Source organism: Budorcas taxicolor, chromosome 5 (assembly GCF_023091745.1).
Source record: "Budorcas taxicolor isolate Tak-1 chromosome 5, Takin1.1, whole genome shotgun sequence".
Classification (NCBI taxonomy): Eukaryota; Metazoa; Chordata; class Mammalia; order Artiodactyla; family Bovidae; genus Budorcas; species Budorcas taxicolor.
This window is the reverse complement of record NC_068914.1, coordinates 68,193,715-68,218,005: the sequence shown is the minus strand read 5'-3', so window position 1 is coordinate 68,218,005 and position 24,291 is coordinate 68,193,715. Positions and strand designations below refer to the sequence as shown.

At 38.1% G+C, this 24,291-nt stretch overlaps 1 protein-coding gene across 4 annotated transcripts in view; it reads right to left on the bottom strand.

The window, feature by feature from the left end:
• MRPL42 (mitochondrial ribosomal protein L42) overlaps positions 1-24,291 on the bottom strand; it is a 29,878-nt gene extending 5,587 nt beyond the window's left edge. The window contains exons 1-6 of one of the 4 annotated variants that reach the window (XM_052640965.1): positions 24,250-24,291; positions 23,438-23,512; positions 22,658-22,817; positions 17,565-17,628; positions 15,972-16,056; positions 8,684-8,847 (exon numbers count right to left, since the gene is read on the bottom strand). In XM_052640965.1, coding sequence (XP_052496925.1) covers positions 8,684-8,847; positions 15,972-16,056; positions 17,565-17,628; positions 22,658-22,727 — 383 coding nt within the window. In that variant the 5' untranslated portion in view covers positions 22,728-22,817; positions 23,438-23,512; positions 24,250-24,291. Of the gene's footprint in view, positions 1-8,683; positions 8,848-15,971; positions 16,057-17,564; positions 17,629-22,657; positions 22,818-23,404; positions 23,516-24,055; positions 24,148-24,249 lie in introns of those variants that run through there. The other 3 variants (XM_052640966.1, XM_052640969.1, XM_052640967.1) reach the window with 3 other exon arrangements.

Here is a 24,291-nt window from a genome sequence, read left to right as displayed (position 1 = left end):
GAACGGTGATAAACGGTCAAATTGATACATTTTGGAGATAGAGGCAACAGATCTGCAGATGTTGGGGGTGAGACAAATAGAAAAGTTAAGAATGGCACCAAGATTTCTGGCCCAAGCAGCTAGAAGAATGGAACTGGCATTAACTGAGACAGGGAAAATTGCAGGAGAAGCTGGTTTGTGAGAGACCATGAGAAGCTCAGTTAGAGACACATTAAGTTAAGGATATCCATTAGACAAGTCAAGTAGGCCCCTGGAAATACAGGTCTGGAGGTCAAGGGACAGGAAGAGAGAGAGTTGGGACCCAATGTAGATGGTATTTAAACCCATAAGACTGGATGAGATCACTGTCTTAGGGAATGCACAGAAAAGGTGAGAGAACCAAGGACTAATCCTTGGGGAACTCCAAAATTTAGACATAAGGGAAATGAAAAGGAATCAGCAAGAGAAACCAAGATATTAATAGTATATGAACTCTGGATATGTAAAAAATATAATAAAGAGTTTCAGCAAACTTATTAAGGTTGAATAAGTGAGAAAAATAACAGAAAACTCAAACAGAACCACTAGGAACCCTGCAATATTGCTAAAATGATGTGTTCTGCAAGAACCATAATGGAAGGAATGCTCCACTGACTTTATTTTTTTCACACCAACTGAGGAAGACTAAAGACAGGAAGAAGAGCTTGGACACAGATGCTGGCAACTTAGGGCACTGATATGTCCTGCTTCTTGAATACTGGCGACATTAAAGGTCAACAGGAGACACCTCAGGGGCTGCAGAGAAGAGCAAAATGACTCACAATCAGGTCCTCAACACCTGTATACAGAGGAGCTATCTAATGCACACTATAGAGAGTACAAAGAAATTGATTTGTAGAAGGAGTACCTTTCACAAAATATATTCAAAGTCCTATTACATCAGGTAAATTATAATGTAGTGATTTAGCTAGGGTAATTTGTTTTCATCACCTATAATATCATCAAATAGGAAGTAGCAGGAGCCTCATGGTTACAAATGCTATATTTTTTAAAAATCAATCTTTGCACAACTACATATAAAAATAGGCAAAAGGCAGAGGGGAGGGAACCAAAACTTCAATTTAATCCCAAACCCTCAGCCCAAATTTCGTCATCGCTCATTCTCAGCCTGAAAATTCAAACAGTTCTATACCCAGTCTCAGTATAAAGCCCAAATCTAAGAGGACTCTTCAGATTGCCATCCTAAAGTAAATAAGATCATTGGGATTAGGAAACAGTAATATCCAGTTGATAAATTTAGTGGTAACAATTCTAACAGTGGATCTCCATATGTGAGATAACCTAACCCCCAGTATTTATTATCCACTGGACTATTTCAGCATCAATTCTGTACAGTCATACTACCTATGCTTCCAGTCCACCCCACTGTGGGTGAGATCAATAATTAAATGCAGGTAGGTTCAGGATTGAATGAGGTAGGCAACACCTTGAGATCATAAAGCCTTTTCTGACCTTGATTCAGAATCTGATAATAAAGAACATCTTAATGCACAGGTGACATACAGAGATAAAATGGAAATTAAACAAATCCTCATGACTTAACAGCTCAACTCTGAAAATAAAACTTCCAAGAATCACAGGGAAATTTACCAATGGACCAACCCAAAGACTACCATAAAGTACAGCTTCAAAGAAAAACAACACCTTCAACAAACTGGAAAGATAATTAGGTAAGATAATATCCCATCAGACAGTGACTTAGTAAATAGACATCATATTAAAGATACTGTATTAGAGGTCTTCCAGGAAACTACAAAACAGAAGTTGCATTCCTGATGAAGACAGAATGACAGCAAAAGATGAAACCAAAAAATTACCCACAAATATAATGTTAATGGGTATTTAATAAATTATAGTTAAAATATTTTAGAGGCAGTAGCTATTCAAAGTGACTATAATCAAATTTCATGAAAAAAGTAGGCTAAGGGCAAATGGCAGAAGAAGAGTGCAAGTACTGAAAATCAAAAAAAAAAAAAGCACTTAAGATGGCTTGATACTAAAATCAGAAGTCAGACTGGATAAAAAAACAAAATACAACTATATTTAATTTTAAAAGCCCACTTTTGAGGACTTCTGTGGTGGTCCAGTGGTTAAGTTCACGCTTCTGATTCACCAGTTCAATCCCTGATCAGGGTTATATGCTGCACTTGGCATAAACAAACAAACAAAAAACCCCTTCAAACTTTATAAAAAATTTTGCACAGCAAATAGAACTATAAACAAAATGAATGAACAATCCACAGAATGGGAGAAAATATTTGCAAACAGTGCAACTAACAAAGGATTCATCTCCAAAATATATAGACAGTTCATGCTGCTCAATATCAAAAGAATAAACAACGCAATCAGTAAATGGGCAGGGACTTCTCTGGTGGTCCACTGGGTTAAAACTCCATGTTCCCAATACAAGGGGCAAGGTTCCATTCCAGGTTGGGAAACTAAGATCTGGCATGCCTAAAGGTGCAGCCGAAAAAAAAAGAAAAAAAAATGGGGGGCAGAAGATCTAAACAGACATTTCTCCAAAGACAGACAGATGGCCAAAAAGCACATGAAAAGATGCTCAACACTGCTAATTATCAGAGAAATGCGAATCAAAACTATAAGGGGGACTTACCCAAGGGTCCAGCAGCTAAGAATCCACCTTCAAATACAAGGGACACGGGTTTGATCCCTGGTCGGGGAGAGGAGCAGCTAAGCCTATGCTCCACAATAAGAGAAGCCTACACAGTTCAGCAAAAGAAAGCCTTCCAACAACAACAAAAAGCCCCCACGCCACAGCAAAGACCCAGTGTAGTCAAAATATTAAAAATAAATTAATTAAAAACAAACAAAAACTACAATGAGGCATTACATCACACGAGTCAGAATGGCCATTACCAAAAAGTCTGCAAACAATAAATGCTGGAGAGGGTATGAAGAAAAGGAAACTCGCCTATACTGTGGGTGGGAAGGTAAATTGGTACAACCGTTATGGAGAACAGTATGAGTGTTCCTTTAAGAACTAAGAACAAAACTACCATATGATCCAGCAATCCTACTCCTGTACATATTCAGGGAAAACCGTAATTCAGAAAGATGCATGCATCCCAGTGTTCACTGCAGTGTATTTAGAATAGCCAAGACACAGAAGCAACCTAAATGTCCATCAACAGATAAACAGGATGTGGTACATATATATAATATATGTGGTTTTACTCAGCAGTAAAAAAGAATGAACTAATGTCATCTGCAGCTACATGAATGGACCAAGAGATTACCATGCCAAGTGAAGTAAGTCAGACAGAGAAAGTAAGTATCATATGGTGTCACTTACATGTGGAGCCCAACAACAACAACAAAATGATACAAATGAACTAATTTACAAAACAAACAGACTCACAGATCCTGAGATCAAACTTAGGGTGACCAAAGGAGAAAGTGGAGGGAAATGATAAATTAGAAGACTGAGATTAACACATACACACTACTATATATAAAATAGATAATTAACAAGGACCTACTGTAGAGCACAGGAAACTCTACTTGGTAATAGCCTATACAGGAAAGAACCTGAAAAAGAATGGAGACACACACACACAGAGACACACACACACAGACAGACAGACACACACACACACACACACACACACTCACTCTGCTGTACACCTGACAGTAATACTGTAAGTCAACTATACTCCAATAAAAATTTTTAAAACTTAAATAGGACTTTCCTCGTGATGCAGTGGATAAGAATCCTCCTGCTAATGCAGGGGCCACAGGTTTGATCCCTGATCCAGGAAGATCCCACATACCAGGGAGCCACTAAGCCCATGCTCCCAATGCTGAGCCTGTGCTCTGGAGTCCAGGAGCTGCAAATGCTGAGCCCCCGTGCCACAGCCACTGAAGTTCGCATGCTCTAGAGCCCGTGCTCTGCAGCAAGAGAAACTAGCGCGATGAGAAGCCTGTGCACCGCAACGAGTATCACCTCCACTTGCCACAACGAGAGAAAAGCCTGGGCAGTGTTGAAGACCCAGCACAGCCCAAATCAGTTTAAAAAATAAAACGGCCAACATACCGGAAAGGACCCAAAATGCCCAACTGGTTAACAGATAAACAAACTGTGGTCTATCCATACAAGAAAATATTATCCAGAAATGAAAAAGGACAAACTATTGGTATATACATCAATATGGATGAATCTCAAAAGCACTGTACTTAGTGAAATAAGTTAGACACAAAAGGTTATGTACTGTATAATCCCATTTATATGAAATTCTAGAAAGTAATAAAAAGCAGACAAGTAATTGCCAAGGGTGAGGATTATAGGGAGGGATCAGAATGCAAAAAGGCATAGGAGAACTTCTTGGAGTTATGAAAACAGTCTATATCATGATCGTGGTCGTGATTATGAAACAAAGCAGGACCTTAAGGCCCTTGACCGCCCTCCCCACATATCCTCAGCTTGCTTTTTGTCTGTGGGAAAACATTAGCCAACGAATAAGTGAAGTGAGAAAATGTAGAAACAAAGGAAAACCGTCCAACAAGACTAAATAACAAGTTGTAATAACAACAGAATAACAATAATAATGATAAGCTAAATATTATACTCAGCATGTACAGCATGTAATAACTACACAAGACAGTTGTATAACTGTTATCTAAAATGGGTGTCCAGCTACTCGCATCTCAAAAGCTAATAAGTAGGCAAGGCTGGTGGAAAGGAAAGTTTGCCTTATTTTGAAGACTGGTTCCCAGGGTGAGTAGGTACTGCTGTCTGTTCAAACGCTGACTCCCCTGACTGACAGTTGGTGGGCAAGAGCTTTTGTAGACAGAGGGAGGGGGCTTCATGCACAAAACAGTACACTCAGCTCCGACAGTTATCTTGAAATTGGTCACTGGTGGTCTGATCAGCATCATCTTGATTGTTCTAAGTACAACCCTATGCGACCCTTTACAACCCTGTGGATTGTAGCCCATCAGGCTCTCTGTTCAAGGGATTCTCCAGGCAAGAATACTGGAGTGGATTGCCATTCACTTCTCCAGGGGATCTTCCCCACCCAGAAACCCAACTCTTGTCTCAACATCTTCTATAAGCAGGTGGGTTTTTTACCACTAGCAGTATATATTTGTTACAATGTATACATTTACATACTTAAACTAGTGAATATTTCACTTAAAACATTTGTCAAAAGTCACAAAGTTGTAAACTTTAAACTGGTAAACTTGAAGTTCGTAAACTACACCTCAAAAGAGCCTATTTAAGAAAAAGTGCTTCAGGGAGCTCTCTGGAGGCCTAGTCATCAGATTTGGTGCTTTCACTGCCCTGGCCTGGGTTCAGTCCCTGGTTAGGGAACTGAGATCCTACAAGCTGCATGGCATAGTCAAAAAAAAAAAAGAAAGATGCTTCAAAAAGAATAAGAGAAAAACTGTGAGTAGGAGACAATGAGACAATATTAATTATTATCACACTACTACTGTATATATACTATATGCCAGCTGTTTGATTATATTTTATCTCAAAACCACCAAGCAAATTAAGCATTATTAGCCATGAGATTAAAAGACACTTACTCCTTGGAAGAAAAGTTATGACCAACCTAGATAGCATATTCAAAAGCAGAGACATTACTTTGCCGACTAAGGTCCGTCTAGTCAAGGCTATGGTTTCTCCAGTGGTCATGTATGGATGTGACAGTTGGACTGTGAAGAAAGCTGAGCACCGAAGAATTGATGCTCTTGAACTGTGGTGTTGGAGAAGACTCTTGAGAGTCCCTTGGACTGCAAGGAGATCCAACCAGTCCATTCTGAAGGAAATCAGTCCTGGGATTTCTTCGGAGGGAATGATGCTAAAGCTGAAACTCCAGTACTTTGGCCACCTCATGCAAAGAGTTGCCTCACTGGAAAAGACTCTGATGCTGGGAGGGATTGGGGGGCAGGAGGAGAAGGGGATGACAGAGGATGAGATGGCTGGATAGCATCACTGACTCGATGGACACGAGTCTGAGTGAACTCCAGGAGTTGGTGATGGACAGGGAGGCCTGGCGTGCTGCGATTCATGGGGTCACAGAGTTGGACACGACTGAGCGACTGAACTGAACTGAACTGAACTGATTTCTATTTTCTTCAATAGATAAGAAGATTGAATAACTAGTCAGTAAGTAGCAGAGACAAGATGATTTAAGTCAGTCCGGCCTCTTTAACATACTTATACTCTCAGAAAAGGTTCTACTTTATTGGAGTTCAAAAAGCACAGAACTGAGTATAATATGAGGTAGGGTTATTCATATAGGGAGAGTTTAACAGTGTTCATCTACGGGGAATACAGCATTTGTAGGTATCAAGAAGATTTTTATTTTATACTTTAAATGCTTCTGAATTGTTTTAAAATATTTTAAAAACAAGTATTTTATACCTTTCAATAACTTATTTAAAAAGATGTTATATAGCCCCAAGTAGTAAATTCATAATGGGTCCCTCCCTTTCTTTTAACTGTTGTAACTTTAAAACTGTGAAATATTTAGTAAAATAACCTTGTATATCCCGCCTGATATTTAAGAAATGTTCTCTAACATCTAGAAACCAACACTTGAAAATGGCTCCCATTAAACCAAACTATCTATATATATACACCAAATAAATATTTGTTAAGTATCAGTAATCACACATTGAAATTGTGAAAGATGATGCATCACAATGGCAATGCCTACAGGTAAAACTTTTCTTTGTACACATAAGCTAGCATCTGGAGTTTTTCTGTTGAACTCTTTATTAGGAGAGATACTGAGATAATCAACTGCATCTAATTAAAGTCTGCTTAGAACTGAAAATGCCTAGTAATCCTGAAGGGAGAAAACATACCAGGAGATTAAATTAATTAGCAGTCAAAGCTAATTAGCAGTAATAAGATTAAACATAGGTAGGGTACTAGACAGAAAAGTCTGAAGATTACACATTTGGTTTTAAGACTCCCTAATGGTCTTCTTGCCTTCAGTCTTTCCTCTTCAAATTACAAATCAACACAGAACTTTTGTAACTTCAGCAATTTGGTTATGAACAAAAGATCACAAGATAACTGCAGCAATATGAAACATGCAGGAAACAAGTACTGAAAGCTATTATAAAAAATTTTTTAAGGTGGGGCTTGAACTAAAGTATCGAGATGATGGGAAAGAAATAAAAGATAAACATGAGCAATGGTATGAATCATAGAAATCTTAGAATACAGCAGTGACTGAGATATGGGGCTTTATAAATGGCTTGCTAACCTGCTATCCTATAATGTAATTTCCAAAGAGGGAAAAACACAGACTGCATGTATAAAGTAAGTGGGTATTGAATAAGAAAGAAAAATCAAGGAAGGGGACATAAAATAGGTAAAGGAATTGAAAGATACTTATGGTAGCCAAGAGACAAATGGATAAAGAAGATGTAATATATTTATTTGCTACATACAGCAGCTTGTGGGATCTCAGTTCCCAATCAGGGACTGAATCCATGTCCTTGGCAATGAAAGCACGGAGTCCTAACCACTAGACAACCAGGAATTTCCAGTATTATGTTTAGTTAAATAGGTCAGACAGAGAAAGACAAATACTCTATGTTATCCCCTATATGTGGAATCTAAAAAATAAAACAAATGTATATAACAAAACGGGCTTCCCAGGTGGCGCTAGTGGTAAAGAATCCAGCTGCCAGTGCAGGAGACACAAGAGATGCAGGTTTGATCCTGGGTCAGGAAGATTCCCTGAAGGAGGGCATGGCAACCCACTCCAGTATTCTTGCCTGGAGAATCCCCTGGAGGACAGAGGAGCCTGGCGGGCTACAGTCCATGGGGTTGCAAAGAGTTGGTCACGACTGAAGTGACTTAGCATGCACACATATGTAACAAAACAGAAACTGACTCACATAGAGAACAAACTAGTGGTAACCAGTGGGGAGAAGGGAGAGATGCAAGGTAGATTAAGAAACTGTGAGATTAAGAAACACAAATTACTATGTATAAAGTAAACAAGCAACACGGATATATTGCACAACACAAGAAAATATAGCCATTATTTTGTATTAATTTTAAATGGGGTAAAACCTATAAAAATACTGAATCACTAGTTTGAGGTATACCTCAGACTAATATAACATTGTAGGCCAATTATGTTTCAATAAATTAAAAACAAATATTGTTTTAACTCAGACACTACAGTGGCAAAAAAAAAATCATAGATTTTTTTCCCTTGGAAACTGATGCAGAAATATCATTACAGAAAGATTATTAAGGGAGAGAGAGGCTCTTTTTGAGTGGAAAAGAGCTGTGCTTTGTTATAATGAATTTAAAACTTTGCACAGATTATCTAGTTAGAAATATTCTAAGGACAATGAATAAAAACAATACTTTAAATGACTATATCACAAAATAGAAAAAATTTTAAGAACCCCTCCAAGATTCCCCGAAAGCTTTGATTAAACTCTCCCACTAAAATAAAGGAAGAAAAGAAGTATACTTTCATTTTAGCTACACTTATGTAGATTTAAAAGCACAATTCAGTAGGTGAACATACTGGGTGTTAACCCCTTCAGGCAAAGTACAACCTCAGAAGGCTGTTAACAGAAAGAAAGTTGTGTTATTTCTTTAGTGTTCAGTGAGAGATGAAGAAGAAAAAAAACCACTTACTGTCCACGAGGATACCAGCGGTGCTTAGTAGTAAAGAACATTTTACTGAGTTGTTCTATCATGGGTCCTTGCTCTAAGTGCTCACGCTTTTCCTCTAATCTGGTTCTCAGTACTAGATCATGTGTTTCTTCATTGTTATGCACTGGATCTGGCCGAGGGATAGGCTACAAAACAAACAGCAGTGAACATCAGCATGTAGGAATGTTAGCCAGCATCTGATTGAGTTGACGGTAAAATAATTACCACCACAGTATCTCAAGGTGGGTAGATAAGTCACCAGAACGGTTTCACTGAGTTGCACTATCCATTAGCGTATCAGAATTTATTTTTGGCTGCACCAGGCATGGCATATGGGATCTTAGTTCCCCAACTAGGGATTGAAGCTGTGCCCTCTGCAGTGGAAGCACAAAGCCCTAGCCACTGGACCATCAGGGAAGTCCCCAGAAACAGTTGCCTTCTCATATCAAGTTCTGGGTTTCCTTTCCAATAATAAAGTTATTATTTAAATTTATCTTCCCCCAATAATAAAGTACTTATTACTTTAGTCTCTATTTCTCAAAACTATAAATTGTGTCCATTTTACTTTTTAACTTAAAAGTTTATAGTCTCAGGACTTCCCTGATGGTCCAGTGGTTAAAATTTGATGCTTCCACTGCAGGGGGCTCGAGCTTGATCCCTGGTCAGGGAGCTGAGATCCCACATATCACATGGCTCAGGCAAAAAAGAAAAATTACAGTGTCTACAGTCTCTAACATTAAAGTGAGATACAATGAAAAACCGTTAATTGAAAATGACATTTCTTATATCCAAAAGAAACAGGAAAATTTTTCAATATTTTCATTTTAGGTGACTGCACTGGCATTAAATGATGCTTTATAATAATTTGAGTAGTTTTTTTCCCCAAAGACGTTAATTACTAAAAAAAAAAAAATCTCATTTCTTCCCAACACTAGTAAGATAGCATATGCCCATCAGCAACAGTGGCTGACTAAAGCTCTTAAAAATCAGTGCCTTGGAAAGTCAGCTTACCCATATTTTAAATATTAAGTGATATGACATATAACACAAGATTGTAACATTATATTAGTTTTATAAAATATATATATAAAATAACATATATGTATATTATATATATATAACATATATAAAACATATATATATTTATATATAACATATATAAAAGACACTTGCTCCTTGGAAGAAAAGCCATGACCAACCTAGACAGTATATTGAAAAGCAGAGACATTACTTTGCCGACAAAGGTCCATCTAGTCAAAACTATGGTTTTTCCAGCATCGTGTATGGATGTGAGAGTTGGACTATAAAGAAAGCTGAGTGCCGAAGAACTGATGCTTTTGAACTGTGGTGTTGGCGAAGACTCTTAAGAGTCCCTTGGACTGTAAGGAGATCCAACCAGTCAATCCTAAAGGAAATCAATCCTGAATATTCATTGGAAGGACTGATGCTGAAGCTGAAACTCCAATACTTTGGCCACCTAATGTGAAGAATTGACTCATGAAAAGACCCTGATGCTGGGAAAAACTGAAGGTGGGAGGAGAAGGGGATGACAGAGGATGAGATGGTTGGATGGCATCACCGACTCGATGGACATGAGTTTGAGCAAGCTAAGGAGTTGGTGATGGACAAGGAAGCCTGGTGTGCTGCGGTCCATGGGGTCACAAAGAGTCAGACAGGACTAAGCGAATGAACTGAAAACACATATAAGCTTTACAAATACCTTATATATGTATTACAACACAATGAAACCTTGAATTTCTATTAATGACAACTACTACATTCTACCACTGTATTAAATGTTAGAGCATATATTCATATTTATTGCTTATGTACATGAAAAAATAAAGCCATTTAAAAAAGCAATCTGTAAGTACATGATGGTGGTGCAACTGAGTAAGTACTACAGAAATGCAAAATAACAAAGACATTAGTGAAAAATAAAACAGGAGCCAAGTTAGAGCCTTGTCACAGAGTGCAGAATGAGTTCTAGAAGGAATAAAAAACATTACAAGTAAAGCAAAGTAGGTAAAAACACACAATGAACAGGTAATCTTAAAAAAAGGACCCTGAGAAATTAAGATTATAAAAAGCTTTCAGTTTCAGTTTTTGTGGTTCAGTGGTAAAGAATCTGTCTGAAATGCAGGAGATGCAGGTTCGATCCCTGGGTCAAGAAAATCCTCTGGAGAAGGAAATGACAACCCACTCCAGTATTCCTGCCTGGGAAATTCCATGACAGAGGAGCATGACAGGCCATAGTTCATGGGGTTGCAAACTGTCAGACATCACTTAACCACTGAGAACTAAGCACAACAATTTGACATAGGTAGAAACAAGGAACCACGTCCTTAGTGTGGGAGGGAATAAGGAGAAAGTATAATGAAGAGGTTAAGAATTGGGGCTTTGGTCAATAACTACTAACTCTGTGACCTTGGAAAAGTTATTTAAGCTCTTAATTTCCTTTCTGTAAAATCTGAGGAGTAATTACCTACTTAATATAGGTTTGATGTGAGAGTTGGGACCATAAAGAAGTCTAAGAGCTGAAGAATTGATGCTTTCAAAATGCGGTGCTAGAGAAGACTCCTGAGAGTCCCTTGGACTGCAAGGAAATCAAACCAATCAATCCTAAAAGGAAATCAACCCTGAATATTCATCAGAAGGACTGATGCTGAAGCTGAAGCTCCAATACTTTGTCCACCTGACTCGAAGAACTGACTCATTGGAAAAGACCATGATGCTGGGAAAGACTGAAGGCAAAAGGAGAAAGGAGCAGCAGAGGATGAGATGGTTAGACAGCATTACTGACTCATTACTGAAACTACGCAAACTCCAGGAGATAGTGAAGGACAGGGAAGGAAGCCTGGCATGCTGCAGTTCACGGGGTTGCAAAGAGTCAGATACCGCTGAGTGACTGAACAAACTACTAATATTTCTTTTAAGGCCTCAAACAGGAAAAAAGTATTACTTAATTTTTTTTAAAGAAGTGTTCCTTAAACATTTAAAGTAATTTTATAAGGTCATCTCTTACATATAGAATGAAATATTAATATATGTCTTTGCAAGTTACTATCAGGCTCTGAAGGATACCAGCGAACACTAGATTAGAGCCTATAGTTTTCTCTCCTTTAGGTTATTGTGCTGTTATTGTTTTTAGTCACTAAGTCATTCCTGACTTATTGTGACCCATGGACTGTAGCCCACCAGGCTCCTCAGTCCATAGGATTCCCCAGGCAATATTGAAATGAATCACCATTTCCTTCTTCAGAGAGATCTTCCCAACCTAGGGATAAAGCTGAGTCTCCTGTTTAGCAGGTGGATTCTTTACCACTGAGCCAACTGAGAAGCCCCTTAGGTTACTATACTTGTTACTAAAGATCAAATGTTTTAAATATTATCAGCTATTTTCAAGTTAATAAATGTTCATTGTCTCTCTTCCTATTCCCAAACAGGCTCAATTCTAATATATCACAAATTCTCTCTGCTTTGTATAATTAAAAACATTTTCTTTCCCAGGCACACAGAAAAAAGATATTAGAATTAATGGCTCCCTCGAAATCTAAACCAAAAGCCTCTACAGACTCAGAACTGACTTTTAGGTTGCACTTGATCTCCCTGATCAAATTTCAAAGAAAGGGTACATGAATATTTCAGTAAAAAGGAAAAACTAAAACTGTATGTCAACTTAAAAAAAAACATTTAGAACTGTCATCTTGAATTTTCCTTGTTTTCCTTAAGAATTTTAAAAATTTGACTTTTGAAATTTTCCACTAAGTCAACCACTAAAAAGAATTGCCTAATACTTACATTTTTACTTTATTTTTCCAAATCATTATTTTTCTGTCCCTGGTTTAAAAGCTTTATTTTCCTAAACTAGAAATATAAATTCTAGAAAAACATTTTTAGTTTTAATAAGACTTATACCTGGCCGAAACAGAAAGAAGGATCTTTTTACCTGGATATTTGGAATATAATCAACATCTAGATGCAAATGCAAGTTACCAGAAAACCAAGGATATAAATCATTTTAATTTTCTTAAAGTCAGTGTCAGTAGGTATTTCTGCATATGACCAGGATCTTTGTACGCAATATGCTTTCTAGGAGAGGCCTAGAGAATTAAAGGATCCACTAGAGTTGCAGCTGAGCTTCCCTGGTAGCTCAGATGGTAAAGAATTCCCCTGCAATGCAAGAGACCCTGGTTTGATTCCTGGGTTGGGAAGAGCCCCTGGAGAAAGGGCATGGCAACCCACTTCAGCATTCTTGCCTAGAGAATCCCCATGGACAGAGAGGAGCCTAGCAGGCTACAGTTAGTCCTTGGGGTCACAAAGAGTTGGACACGACTGAGCAACTAAGCACAGCACAGAACAGAGTTGCAGCTACTTCCTTGAGAAAAGAAAATCAAATCTAAATGTTAAGTTATGTTTAAATACAGTTATTTAACGCTATACACTTTGTGAAATCTGTAAATGTAGATTCAAAAAGAACATATTTTAACAACAACGTATTTTCAAGAATGCTTCCTATTGTAAATAAAGTTCAATCTGTAATTACTTGAGAAACAAAAAAATTCCAAGCTTCTACAAATTTGTATCTCTTAGCTTTAGAACAGAAAATCATGGAGAGGACCCAATTTATTTAGTTGATCAACAAATATTTATTGTGCACCAACCAAGTACAAAGGTTTTCCAGGTGCTGATAATATAGCAAAAAATAGAACAAAATAGACAAGGCCCTGTCCTCATGGAGCTTACATTTTAATGAAGGGAGACACACAGAATAGCAGGAAAACATCCACTGTGCCAGAAATGATAAACGCTATTGAGAAAAGCAAAGCAAAGAAGGACAACAGGGACTCCAGGGGTAGGGGTACTACTTTAAATGCAGTGGCCAAGGAAGGTCTCCCTAGGTAACAAATAAGGAAAGATCTCAAGGAGAGGGAATAACTACAGGATTTTTTTGGAGAAAGCATTCAGGCAGAGGAAGCAGTAACCTCATGGGCCCTGAGGCAGGAGCTTCCTAAGTATCTACCTTAAAGAACAGCAGAGAATCCACTGTGTAGAGGGATTACGTGTGACCTCACAGGAGTGATCTCCTAGACTAGAGAGAGGGATACTGAGGACACCAGAGAGGAGACAACTGATAAAGGAAGGGCAACAAAAAGAGAAACAGAGACGGGTACGTATGCAAGGGAGTGATGATGAGGACTACCATGGAATCGATCCCAGGCAAGGAGACTGTATGAGATATGTAAAGGACTGCGAAAACATGGTTCCATCAGTCGATGGAGGTCTTAATGAGGGAATAAATAATTCTTGGAGCTGGGAAACTAGGACGAGTTGGTAGCATACTAATGGAATTCTTAAACATCTAGATTGGGAGTAAGAATTATTTGTGATTAAAACCTCTCTAGAAAACTACCATGGGCTTCCCTGGAGGCTTAGACGACAGAGAATCCACCTGCAATATGGGAGACCTGGGTCTGATCCCTGGGTTGGGAAGACCCCGTGGAGAAGAGAACGGCCAACCCACTCTAGTATTCTTGCCTGAAGAATCCCCATGGACAGAGGACCTGGCAGGCTACAGTCCATGGGGTCGCAAAGAATCGGACACCACTGAGCGACTAAGCACAGCACAGTAGCAGGAACAACCATGGCAGTGGGGGCCGCTGTAGGGATAAAAGGTCAAGAAGTCAGAGGCTGGGGTAGTAGACAGATCATCTACACGGACACTGAAATAACAAAGAATTGGGGTACAAACAGTGTTGGTGAGTGTGAAAGTACATTTAAAATCTTCAAAGAAGGGTGGAGGGACGGGGAAGGGAGGATGAGAAGTGAACTGCAGGATGACAGCAAAAAAAAAAAAAAGATAAGTAGATAACATGATTTAATGATCCAAACTACAAAGCCAGAAACTGTTAGGGAGGAAGAAAGATGATCTGGATATGACAGTGAAGAGCCACAGGGACATCTATTCTATCTCTAGGCTCAGTAGTAAAAGGCTTTAGGAGAGAAAGCATAACTACTTAAGAGTGCTAAGGAAGCAATGGGGCCAGGGTACAGCCAAGTTTCTTTTAAGAGTTAGAAGGCGAAGGCAACGTTCTAGAAGAAGTTAAGGTTCTGAGAGACTTTATAAAGACAGTAAGTTTTAATAAAATGTAGACATTTTAAGAGTTGGGAAGGACAGGAAAAGTCTCAGATTCAGGGATGCGAAGAGCTATATGGAGATGAGAGTCTGGATAGTGAGAAAAGACCACACAATCTCGGGCTTTTTAGTATAACTGCTAACACAGGAATAAAGCACATAACCAGAAAAATAATACAAAATAAAAATGGGAGAAGACACAATATAGTATGAGCTAGAGGTTACAGGCCAAAAGTCAGTGACTTTACCTGTTTTCTAAAAACTGTTCAAAGAAATGAAACAGAAAAGGTACAAAATTACTGCCTATGATATCTAGCTAGAATACAAAGTAGGCAGACAAAATGATGAAATAAAAAAAAGAATACAAAATAGCAAACTGACATTAATTTGTTCTATCAAATCAGTACTCTAGCCTTAATGATGATTTTTAAAAACAGCTACCACTAGATGCATCATATGATGAATTACTTAAGTAATTTTACCTCAAAAAGCAAATCAAATATTACCAAATATAATAGAAGAAGGCTTAAAGAAAAAAGAGAAAGCAATTCGTACATAAAATAATAAATAAAGACTTGGGTCAAGTTAAATAAATTGTATTAAAGTAAAAACAAAGCCTCCTTTATCTAGTGCTCTGCTTTTGAAGAAATATGGAAAACATTACTTAAACTAGGCCACTTAAAATTATGCCCATGTTGGCCCATTAGAAAAAACTAACCAAAAAAAGGAATTCACCAAACATTTAAAGGATGATCAGAACCAACACAATATAAAAGTTATGAAACAGCACTCTAAAATACAAACTTTTCATAATTTATTAGACTGCAATATACAGTAGCATGGCACAATGTGTTTTTAAAATTTATACTAAGTGTGTTTGATCCCTAGTCAGTAATCCGCCAAATTTTAGGCAAGAAAATTGATGCCCTAATTGTGTTTAAATGGTTCACATTGTGTATTAAAAAAAATCTTTAGAGAAAGAGGAAGAGAAAAATAAAAACAGCAAAATAAAAAAGCCAAAAGACGATCAACATCAAATAAAGAAAATCAAACAATTCCCTTCTCTTTGGACACTGTAAAGAAGTATATTTTCAACAGCAAATTAAAAATCATAAGAGATCTGCTTATACATACTTTTGTGTGTTCATATGGAATGTCCACAGAAGGGTGATAGCATACTATTGTCCTGGCATCAGATGTCAGAGCAAGCTCTACTTTGCTTAAAAAAAAAAGAAGAATGAACGTTTCAGAGACAAATTTATACTGTATTCAAGGCAAAATGAGTATTAGAGCTGAAATCTGTTAATCACCAATCCCTGAAAAATAAGTGCCGTGTCACTGGACTGGCAAAGGAGGTACCCATATCACAGGAGACAATTCAGATCATCCCACAAAGTATGTCAATTTAACTACCATAACAAACCCATTACCCATGATTTTATCTATTATCCTTCAAATTACTTGTTTTGTTAGTTTGTTCTCCAAATCTTTGGAAGAGATCTTCATGTTCACTCATCACTATTAATAGAACTTCCTTTCCTTATCTAAAAGCTACCTTCAAAAAGCTATAAGATTACTTGAATTATTAAAGCTGAAGATCAGCAAAATACATAATCTTCCAGGTAAAGGATCACCTGAATTTCCAACCATAAAGATTGTAGTTGAACACTTTTTCTAGATCAGCATTTCTCCAAGCGCCCTTGGCATAATGCAAAACATGTAAAATTCAATCTTTTCAGGTTCAATAAGTGGCACCTATTATCTAGTCTTGTTGCATCACTATCCTAACACTAAATTTACAATTAAAACTGGTCTCAAGAGATAAGAAAATACATTTTTACTAAAATTCACAATAAAACAACTTTGTGGGGCTTTCCTGCTTCTTCAGTGATTAAAAAAAAATCTGTCTGCCAATGCAGGTGATGGGGGTTTGATCCTTGGTCCGGGAAGATCCCAGACACCATGAAGCAACTAAGCCCATTGCACCACAACTACGGAAGCCCACAGGCTCTAGAGCCCCGTAGCTCCAACTACTGAGTCCCCCATGCCTAGAGTCCGTGCTCCACAAGAGAAGCCACCAAGATGAGAAGCTGGCACATAGCAATGAAGGCCCTGCTCACTGCAGGTAGAGAATGCCCAGACAAATCAAAAAAGACCCAGCATAGCCAAAAATAAATAATTAAATAAAAGTAACTTAAGAAAAAAAACACTGTAGCTTCTGCACGTAGGACTCTACTACGAAGGACAACATTCCATTCATATGCTATTCCTAGTTCTTAGCATACTGACTAGAACTGAGAAAGTACCAAATAATTTGTGGTTAAATTAAATATTTGCAATTTAGGATTATTCAATATCAACAAAAGAAAAGATATATAATTGTTTAAGCTAACAGATATGAACTCTAAGAGAAAATCATAAAAGTAATTAACTTTTCAAAAAAACTAAAGAATGCTTCAGGAAGAAAAGACAGCATTTCTATTAGCACATCTGTCTTAGAACAAATGAAGTATTCACCGAAACACAATGATAAATGATTTTTATTTAAAACATTTATAAGTCCAGACACTGGGTAAATAAGATCACTGAAATATTTTTTTTTAAACAAAATTAAAGAAAGAATAATCAGAAAAGAAAACAGAAGTACCAAAACAAGAAATAAAACAATCATTTCAGTTAGAGCTAACAGACTCATTTCTTTTTTTCCAATTAGATTTCAATACATACCAATTATAGTCATCTGGAAGAGAAGAATATGTAGATTTGTGACCAACACAATATAAGGTTCCGTCTGTAAAAACCCCAAACAGTAAAATGGATTTAGTTCATCTGAGCATATATTCTCACACAAATGTAAAGTTAGGTTTACCCATTCAACCAATATTTACTATATTCACTATGAAACAGGGTTGTACTTGGAGCTAAGGATTCAGCAAGTTAAGATCCTACCCTCAAAAAAGGTTCAAATTCGGTGAAAGAGGGACATGTAAACAAACAACTCCAATACAAAGATAAGCCGTTAGCACAGAAGAAATGGGAGTAGAAGGGGCACACCGACAAGCTACAAAAGAGGAGTACAGGTTCAAGAACACTTTTCCAGCGGAGATGATCTTTAGGGTGTTCTGAAGGATGAAGCAGTAAACTGGAGCTATTAGTGGATGAGTACAACGTTCCTTGCTGCTGCTGCTGCTAAGTCGCTTCAGTTGTGTCCAACTCTGTGCAACCCCATAGACGGCAGCCCACTAGGCTCCGCCCTCCCTGGGATTCTCCAGGCAAGAGCACCGGAGTGGGTTGCCATTTCCTTCTCCAATGCATGAAAGTGAAAAGTGAACGTGAATTTGCCCAGTCGTGTCCAACTCTTAGCGACCCCATGGACTGCAGCCTACCAGGCTCCTCCGTTCATGGGATTTTCCAGGCAAGAGTACTGGAATGGGATGCCACTGCCTTCTCCGACAACGTTCCTTAAAGAGGTAATAAAAAGTGCCAACAAAAGAACATAAAACTTTATAGTGTTGGGAATTCCCTGGTGGTCCAGTGTTTAGAACTCGGTGCATTCACTGCCAGGGGCTGGGTTTGATCCCTAGTTAGGGAATTAAGATCCCACAAGCCAGGGAGCACAGTCAAATAAATAAATAAAAAGTTTAGTGCAACTGGAGAGCACAGTCCATAAAAGAAGAGTGTTTAAGTGACAATATACAAAATAAACTGTTCAAAATCAACTTTTCTTAATCAAAATGCTGACATTTCCTTTTTTAAGAATACCTGCAAATTCAAATGGAGAAGGCAATGGCATCCCACTCCAGTACTCTTGCCTGGAAAATCCCATGAACGGAGGAGCCTGGTAGGCTGCAGTCCATGGGGTCGCTAAGAGTCGGACACGACTGAGTGACTTCACTTTCACTTTTCACTTTCATGCATTGGAGAAGGAAATGGCAACCCACTCGTGTTCTTGCCTGGAGAATCCCAGGGACAGAGGAGCCTAGTGGGCTGCCGTCTATGGGGTTGCACAGAGTCGGACACGACTGAAGTGACTTAGCAGCAGCAGCAGCAAATTCAAAAGCCATATTTTTTTGACAGTTTGTAAAAGGTTTCTCTACGTCCAGAGAAATGATAACTCTTTTAAATATAAAGGAAAAATGTAATTCAGTATGGTTAAAAAAAATTCTGAAATCTTCTGTAGAAAAGATCAACTTCTCAACTAGTCTCTTGCTCCTCAGTATGGAATGCCATCCCAACTTGGTTCAAATGCGACTCATCTTTCAAAAGTCAAATGCTACTCTTCCATGAAATTCTTCCCTTCTCCCTGCCCGACAACCCCCATCACAGAAGAGCTATCTATTTTGCATACTCCGCAACCAACACTCCATACAACATTGCTATACCATCTCTGTGGTCTTTTTTTTTTTTCAATGCACCAGTTATTTATATGTATCAAAGATGTCTAAACAAAGTTGCATTTTCCATCTTTGTATACCTCTCCTTTCCCCAAGGATTGCATATACTTAAGAGTTCTAAATATAAATCCTTACTCAAATACATTAAAAAGTACCTTAACAAAACTCACTAGACCGTAAAAGATTCTTCAGCAAAATGTTGACCCCACAATTCCACTGATGTAAAGATAACAAAAATACAAAGAATTATAAATATAACCTCATCTTTCAAAAGATTTATTAATTTTCATTATCTGTGCTAATACAGAGGCGTATTCATTAAGACAAATCAGAGGGTAATGTAAAAATCATTTATACGTATTTTATTTTGTTTGACACTGTTGGGGACCTTAACTATGTATGGATTAGTATTAAAAGTCATTTGTATTCTCTGAACACAAACCAGCTAAGTGATCTACATGCTTGCTGAAAGAAAAGAGGGTTGGGTGGCAGAGGAAGGACAGAGAGAATTTACCATTCTTTAGGTAGGCAAGAGGGAAAACTCAAGACAAGACTTTCAGTTCAACAGAAACTGCACAATTTCTACTCCGCACTTACAGACATTTGTTTGTACCCTCATGACACATACATTCTACCTTCTATTCCACGTACTGTTTCCATAGTTGTCTACTTTAACTTCAAGTCTAAATAAATTCTTAAATGAACATCCTGCTTATTACTGTGTCCCATATCATGCTTAATAAAAAAGAAGAGACTGCTAAACCACCTCTGAAATGTTAACTTCTGTATAACTAATACTTAAAAAACTTATTTGACATTTTAGTAAAAGAAAAATTCTAGATATGGTTAAGTATCAGAAGTTCTAAAGGCATAATTAGGACTGATGCCAAAGTTAACATCAATCAATCCAAAGCAACTCAATATGCCAAAAAGAATCTCCCATGAGAGTCAGTTCTCCACACCTCAAGGACTTCTCCTGTTTTATGTATATATTTATACACACACACACACACACACACACAGTTTAACTGCATTATGATACGATCTGTAAAAGCTGATAGTCCCATTCATTTTCAAATGCTGAATTATCTTAAATTACTTCAACAAAGATGGGATAGCAGAAAGTATATTGAGAAGACACAGTTTTGATCTTAGCTCTAATTTATCAGATGTGCAACTTGGTTGAGTTTCTGAGGGCCAGAGAACTCTCATCTTCAGAAAGAGAATGCCACCACATGATAAGTAAATTATTGTAAAATTCAAAGTTGTAAACATCAAAAGACTTAAGGTGCTTAAAAGCTGTAAAATTTCCACAGTGACTATATATTTCAGAGGGTTTTAAATGTTCCTTTCGGAGTATAGGAAGGCCTTTTTATTTGTGCTCATTGAATTTTCCAATAACTGTTTGCTTTGCCTCTAATCTTTTAACATCCTTCCCTTTTGTATAAAATATCAATAGCAACAGTAATAATAATATTTTACCTTCACTAGTAATAATACAAATTGTGTAGAATAAGGGGCTTCAGGATGCAAGAGGTTAGGTAGTCAATGATTATTAGGATGACTGATGATGGAGTTATTTTCTGGGATAGCCCAACTGTTGAAGTCTACATAGACATTTTTAACTTTGCCATGGGCAGATTAACTGGTTTTCAGATTAACCTGAGTGAGGACAAACTGCTGTTTCAGGACATGGACTAGGTCAAAATTGATTAGGCCTGATTTCCCATCAGCCTTGGGGCTGAGTTCCTATCAGAGCAAAAAAGAGACTAATTGCAGCAGAGCTCTCTCCCCAAGTTCTCAACAACAACAAAAAATGCTCCCAGGTAATCAAGGGCTGACTGCAGTTTTGCTTTCACTGATTTTAGTGTATATCTAAAGACTCTTAGCAATCTCCTCCTCTTTACTTAATTATACTTTTACTTATATAGTTTTTTACCCATTAGTCTTCAAATAACTCTTTTCCTCTTAACTCAGTCAGTTCAGTTCAGTTGCTCAGTCGTGTCCAGCTCTTTGCGACCCCCATGAATCGCAGCACACCAGGCCTCCCTGTCCATCACTCCCGGAGTTCACTCAAACTCATGTCCATCGAGTCGGTGATGCCATCCAGCCATCTCATCCTCTGTCGTCCCCTTCTCCTCCTGCCCCCAATCCCTCCCAGCATCAGGGTCTTTTCCAATGAGTCAACTCTTTGCATGAGGTGGCCCAAGTATTGGAGTTTCAGCTTTAGCATCAGTCCTTCCAATAGAAACGTTCAATTACAAATGGTAGTCAACAGGAAACATGAACAAAGAAATTAAGATTGGGCAGAGATGAGTAAAAATGTTGGCTGACTAGCTAAACATGAAAAAGAAAACCTATTGTAGCATTCTAACCATGTCTGCTTTAGAAATAGGAAAATGCAGTTCACAAACAGAGGAAAAGGGAAGAGAAAAGAAGGCTGGTTGGGAAATAAGATTTTAATTGCCTGTTTATTTATATAGGTCATGGTTTTGACTATCAAACATGTATTACTAGGCTTTGGAGAAAATATTACACTATATTTCTTCAGAAAAGGAAGAAATTACATTTAAAAAAAATTACATAGAAAAAATACAAAAGAATACACCAAAATATTAACATAATCATCTTTGTAAGATGGAATTGTACATTTGGCCCTTGTTTGCTAATTTTAAGAACTGCCGAAAAAGTAGTATGTCAGGACTTCCATGGTGGCTCAGTGATAAAGCATTTGCCTGCCAATACAGGAGACATGGGTTCAATCCCTGGTCGCGGAAGATCCCACCTGCCAGGGAGCAACTAAACCCTAGCGCCACGACTATCGAGCCGATGTTCTGGAGCCCAGGAGCCGCAACTACTGAAGGCCAAGTGCCCTAGAGCGCTTGCTCCACAACAAGAAAAGCCACCTCAATAAGAAGCCCGAGCATCGAACAAAGAGTAGCCCCGGCCTCTGCACCTAGAGAAAAAGCCTGAGCAGCAACCAAGACCCAGCAGAGCCAAATAAATAAGTAAATAAATAAACACTTTTTTAAAAAAGTGGTATGTGAAAACATAAGTGATTCAAACCAGAAAAAGTTCCTCTTTATTAGTCCTTCACTTGGCCTCAGTTAAATCCCACTTGTGGTCTACAAAGATAACTTACTTGGTCCACATCTTTTACTCTTCATTTATAAATGTTGATATACACATATGGGTCAATCATCTTTCAAATGCACAAATTAGATCATAAAACAGATACTGTCTGACATACACCCCTCTCTATATAAGGATCTTTCCACATCATACAACATGCGGAATACATATACCTCCTATATAATAGAAAGGATATACAATAACACTGTAAATTTTCTTCAGTGAACACACATTATAATATTTGAAAAAGTTTAAAATCTCTTAAACATTAAAACAAAAACAAACCCAACTTACTTTGAATTGGAAATAAATGTTTCAAGATAGTTCTGCTTGATATTGCCCATTTTACTGCTGCCAATGCCATGCTGAATCAAAATGCTTATCAGGTGGTATAAAGATGATTTGAAGAGAAACTGCTTTCAAAATCTGCTTCTAGATATAACAATCTTCACCCCTGCATGAGAGATAAAGAGAAACCAGTGCTACCTATGATAAACTGAAGCGACACAACACACTGAACACCGCAAAATAAGATCACTACCTAAAACCATAGACACTAACGCAAAACTTTTTACACAACTTTCTCTTTCCAGGCAATACAGGACAAAGAGCAACATTATCAGATGTTATAGTTATTTCCATTCAATGAGTGCACAGCCAATGTGTAATTACTCTTAGAAACAGTCAGTCACACATGCTATACAGAGCATTCTCCTTTCATAAAGCTAATGTGTCTGTGTACAACTTCCCAGGCACCAAACACAAGCTCTTATTACATCTCTTACAGTGGTATTGCTTCTGATTAAATGAAATATTAAACAAGAAGACCCAGCCATGGCTTATTAAGTATTGACTTAGAGAAACACACATAAACATCCTATCCTAAAGCCCCAAATAAAATGTCGCCCTCTTATATATGTATGAGATTTCTACCTTTGCAAGGTGCTTTCACTACCATTCATTTTACTCTCATATTAATCATGAGAAGTATCTTTATTTTGATTCATGAATTAATTAAAGTACAAAATTTAAATAACTTGCTTCCAAGAGCTTCAGAGTCAATCATTTACAAACCGGGAAAGTTTGGGCAAGTCATTAAGCAATCCTCTCAGTTTCTTCCACGGTAAAACGGGGGAAAACAACTCCAGGCTGCTGGGAATAAATGACATACATCACTCGTTTGCAACTGACTATTCGACGACTATTCCCCATACCCCCATCCCCGCACAGTGATAAAATCGTACTTTATCAGTCTTAGCTGCTAAACTATGCAGCTGACTCCTTACACTGTCGGTACATTAGCATTGACATCCCCGAGATCCTTTCTATAGTTTACAACCCATTTTCCTATACATTATATGCTCTTTCACAAGTGTGGAAGTAGGCATCTCCACTTGAAAAGTTAAGAACCTAGGCTCAGAGAAGTCAAATGGTTTGTCCGCCCACTTTACCGCTGCTTAATAGGTGGTATGGTTGAAACGCAAACCCGTATCTTCCGACTACGAACTGAGGAACAGAACGTTTTAAACGACATTCTGTCTGAAACCCAGGGATCAGATTGTTCACCTCAAAAAAAGAATTCAGAGGGTATATCCCTTGGCCTGGAATTTAACCCTGAAGAATACAGGGTTACGGAGAGCCTGAGAGGGACTGAGGTTTGAAAAACAGGCTACCAGAACTAACACCTTTCACCTGGAGCATAGCTCCCACAGGAAGCGCGAGGATCCACGCCGGCCCTTCTGCAAGACAGCCTGAGTCTGGTCATGCCAGAGGCTTTATCCTGCCGTAGGATAGGAGGTAGGCGACCTCAACACTTGCCAATAAGCCTCTGGGCCCGCCGAGTTTCTAGGGACCCCTGGACAGGAAAAGGAGAGGGCAGCGGTTACCTGGACTGCTGCTCACCGCAAACCCGCCATCTTGCCTCAGTC